Below are 4,284 nucleotides of genomic sequence, written 5' to 3' on the forward strand. Positions count from 1 at the left end.
CAACACCCTGGCCGCAAGACTCACTGTGGTGCTGGCGGGAGAGGAGGGAGTTTGGGTGGACCGCCTTTTTAAAAAGGCGGAGGTCTGCCTGCCTAATTTGGAGGACTCTGTCACGGTCGCAGACATAGCGGCAGCCGTGGCAGACATCTCGGAAGGGAATCCCTCCGATTTGAAGGTGGGGGGGATAAAGAGAGCCCCCAACGGTCTGGGAACCGCCTGGGTACGGTGCCCCGTCTCTGTGGCCAGAAAGGTCGCGGAGGCGGGCCGCATCCTGGTCGGCTGGGGAATGGCCCGGGTAGAGGTGTTGGCGGCAAGGCCCCTGCGCAGTGTTTCCGCTGCCTGGAAGAGGGGCATGTCCGCCAGCACTGCCACAGCGACGTCGACAGGTCCGGCGTCTGCTACCGCTGCGGCGGCCCGGACCATCGAGCCGCTGAGTGCACCGGATGTGTTGTTTGCCCGGTGTGCTACACGGCCGGAAAGGAGGCGACACATCGATTGGGCGGGGAGGCGTGTATCGCCTCCCAAAAGAAGAAGGGGAAGGGAAGAAAAGGGGCGGGGAAAGCCCGAGCCTCGCCTCCCTCCCTCTCCCCACAGGTAGGCGGCCCACAGCAACCGGTCTCCCTGGAGCCGGTTGCGGGGCCTTCTGGGTTGGGCCAAGCAGCCCCTTCCCGAAGGAGAGGAGGGACACCAGAAGGCCTAGGAGAGAGGAAACTGGCCCATCTGCACCTAAGGACCCAAGGGTCCTCACCGAGGTGCAGATGGAGGAGACTCGTCCGCCGACAGCAAGCGGAGAGACATCGGGGTGGGGGCGGAAACAGCTCCCGAGTTAATGGAGGTGGCTGGCCTGGAGGAGGCGAACACGGCACCCAACAATGGCGTTTAAACTCCTCCAGGCCAACCTAGGCCACGGGAGAATCGCCCAGGACCTGTTCCTCGACTCGCTCGCCGAGCGGGGGGGCAGCCTTGGGCGTGGCGTCCGAGCCCTACCGGATCCCGGTCGATGACACTCATTGGTTCGAGCTCCCGGGGGGGCTCGGTCGCAGCTTACTGGAGGAGCTGCCAGAAATCTCCCCGGCCGAAGCTCATAGAGGCCGAGGAGTTCCTGGTGGCGCTGAAGTGGGGGGCCCTGGTAGTGGTCGCCCTTTATGCTCCCCCAAGGTGGACGGGGGGCGACTACGAGGAGCATTTTAACAGGGTGGCGGTGGTCATCAGACGGTGTGCCCCCCACCCTGTGGTGGTGGTCGGGGACTTCAACGCCAAATCTGGCGCGTGGGGTTCCCCGGTCACCAATCATCGTGGTCGGCTCACCGAGGCCTGGGCGGCGTCGACCGGCCTTCATCTTCTCAACGAAGGCTCGGTGAGCACCTGCATGCGCCCGCAGGGCGAATCTATCATTGACCTCACATGGGTCAATGTCCCTGCGGTGCGCGCGGTGGGGGGTTGGAGAGTGGCGGAGGGGATCGACACTGGTTTCGACCATCTCTACATAGAGGTGATCCTCTCCGCCATCTCCCCCGAGGTGCTCCGGCGCCGCCGGGAAAGGGAGCGCGGGCGGCTCGGCAGATGGGCCCTCCGCAAAATGGACGAGCACGCGCTCAAGGCGTCCATCGCCGCGGCGGAGTGGGCTCGAGGGGACGATCCCCCTCGAACATTCTGTCCCCGGCCGATGTGGAGGAGGAGGCGGAAGAACTCGGGGCAGATATGGAGAGGGCGTGCGACGCCTCCATGCCCCGGGTCCGCCCCCACGCCCTTCAGGTCCGCGTACTGGTGGACGGAGGAGACAGCCGAACTTAGGCGCTCCTCCGTCCAAGCTAGAAGACGCATGCATTGGACCAGAAGGGCGGGGAACGTCGCCGAGGCGACGAGGGCGCGCAGGGCTTTCCGCGCCGCACGATAAGCCATGCGTGTAGCTATTATGAAGGCCAAGGCCAGGGCCTGGGAGAACTTGCTCAAGTCCCTGGACAAGGACCCTTGGGGGCGTCGACAGCATAATCTTGCAAAGATTGTGACCCTGGGCGCCCACGGTCACGGAAAGTCTCGAACCCCCACTCCTCGACAATGTGGTTGGGGCCCTTTTCCCGGATGAGGGGTCGCCGCCCCTTCCGTACGAGGGTCCCCCGCCGGACTGGAACGAGGAGTGGGAAGTGTCCGGGGACGAGTTGACCCGGGCGGCCCGTCAGCTCGGCGGGGCGAAAAAAGCCCCTGGGCCGGACAGGGACCCGGGCCGAGCATGGGCCCTGGTCTTGGGCGATGTCGGGGCTCGCCTGAAGCACCTCTTCACCAGGTGCTTCAGGACGGGCACATTCCCCAGTCGGTGGAAAAGGGGGGGGGGCTGGTCCTCATACCCAAGGTGGGCCGGCCCCTAGACGCCCCTTCCGCGTATAGGCCCATATGCCTTTTGGACGAGGTGGGTAAATTCTTCGAAAGGATCGTGGTGGCCCGCCTCGTCCGGCACCTTTCTCGGGAGGGCCCGGACTTGAGCGACGCTCAATATGGCTTCCGCGTTGGCCGCCATTCTCCGTGTGAGGGCCTTCGCGGAGGGCGAGAAGGAGGGGAAGGTAGTTGCGGCAGTTTCGTTAGATATAACGAATGCCTTCAACTCCCTCCCCTGGGACCGGGTAGAGGAGGCGATGCGATATCACCGTTTTCCCCTCTACCTGGTCCATATTGTCCGGGCCTATTTCCTGGAGAGGACTCTGGAGTTCGTCGACCGAGACGGACTCCAGCGCGGAAGGGGCATGCGGTGCGGGGTCCCGCAGGGGTCCGTCTTGGGGCCCCTGTTGTGGGACCTCGCATACGACCGCGTCCTTAGGATACCCCTTCCCCTGGGCAGCACAGTCGTTTACTACGCGGACGACACGCTAGTGCTGTCCGGGGGCGCCGACTGGGGGGAAGCGACGGCCCAGCCAATGTGGCCGTCGAATGCGTCGTACGCTCTATTCGGGCGCTGGGCCTGAGGGTGGCTCCCAACAAGACCGAAGCGTTATTCCTGCACGCTCGGTCCAAGGGGCCGCCCCCACAAGCCCACATTACGGTGGAAGATACCCGCGTTGTGGTGGGGCCCGCGTTGAAATACCTGGGCCTCACCCTGGATGGAACCTGGGGCTTTGTCGAACACTTCGAACGACTTAGCCCCAGGTTGGGCAGGATGGCGGGCGCGCTTGCCTGTCTCCTGCCCAACTTCGGTGGTCCAAGGACAATGGTGAGACAGCTGTATGCCAACACGGTGCACTTAATGGCCCTATACGGGGCCCCAGTGTGGGCGGGTGAGATGGGGGTCAGCCGGCGCATCAGAGCGCTAGTCAATAGCGCCCAGCGCGTCATGGCCAACCGTCTCACCCGCGCTTATCGGACCGTGTCGCATGCATCCGTCACGGTCCTGGCCGGCACGATCCCTGCGGACCTCCTCGCTAGAGTGTACGCTGACACCCGCCTGATGAGGTTCCGCGACGAGGGTGAAGCTCTGTCGGCCGGGACCATAGGGCGGATCCGAGCCCTGGCCCGGTGTAAGGCCCTCCGACGCTGGAAAAAACAACTCGGGGAGCCCAACGTGCCGGGCAGGCGGACCATCGAGGCCATCCGCCCCTGTCTCCTCGAATGGGTGGACAGGGGCCACGGCGGGTTAAACTTCCACCTGACACAGGTGCTTACCGGGCACGGCTGCTTCGGTGAGTACCTGTGTCGCATAGGGAAAGAGCGTACGGCGCATTGCCACTACTGTGCGGCCGATCAGGACACCGTGCAGCACACCCTGGCTGAATGCCAGGCGTGGTCTGCCGATCGCGGTGTCCTAATCGCAGTAGTTGGCGGCGACCTCTCGCTCCCGGCCGTAGTCAAAGCTATGGTCGGGAGCAAAGAGGCCTGGGAGGCGGTGGTCTCCTTCTGCTCCTCCGTTATGGGGCGGAACGAGGCCGCCGAAAGAGTTAGGAGGGGGGAGGTGGAGGTTGTACCGCTCCCTCTCTCCACCTCCTCTTCGGAAGAGGATGAGGTGCCGAGGAGGCGTGCAAGGCGGGGTCGCAGGTGGCGTCCCCGCCCCCTCCCCTCCCGCCCACCTCAGATACAGAGTCCCGGAAGGGAACCCCAATTAAGGGGTTCCCCTCCCACCTACGGTAGGAACGCCTTTACCTGCGGGCGGCCATGGGAGGGGAGGACTTCTCCCCTTCCAATCCCCCCGGCCGCCCGCTGCCCTGACGGGCCACTCCGGATTAACTCCGGAAGTTGGAGTGGAGCCCACCCACGGAGGGGCGGGCGGGGACGCTCGGATCGCGCCCTCCGATCTCGGAG

The 4,284-nt window shown here is 64.9% G+C and overlaps 1 protein-coding gene across 1 annotated transcript; it reads left to right on the plus strand.

Annotated features, from left to right (window-relative positions):
• Nucleotides 1–1,000: 1,000 nt before the first annotated feature.
• LOC116853617 lies at nucleotides 1,001–1,897 on the plus strand. The gene has a single exon (XM_032834749.1). It carries the CDS (start codon nucleotides 1,001–1,003, stop codon nucleotides 1,895–1,897), a length of 897 nt encoding a protein of 298 aa, XP_032690640.1.
• Nucleotides 1,898–4,284: the final 2,387 nt, after the last annotated feature.

The sequence above is a fragment of the Odontomachus brunneus genome, unplaced genomic scaffold, assembly GCF_010583005.1.
Source record: "Odontomachus brunneus isolate Ranch 3 - 2012 unplaced genomic scaffold, Obru_v1 Obru_scaffold_383, whole genome shotgun sequence".
NCBI lineage: Eukaryota > Metazoa > Arthropoda > Insecta > Hymenoptera > Formicidae > Odontomachus > Odontomachus brunneus.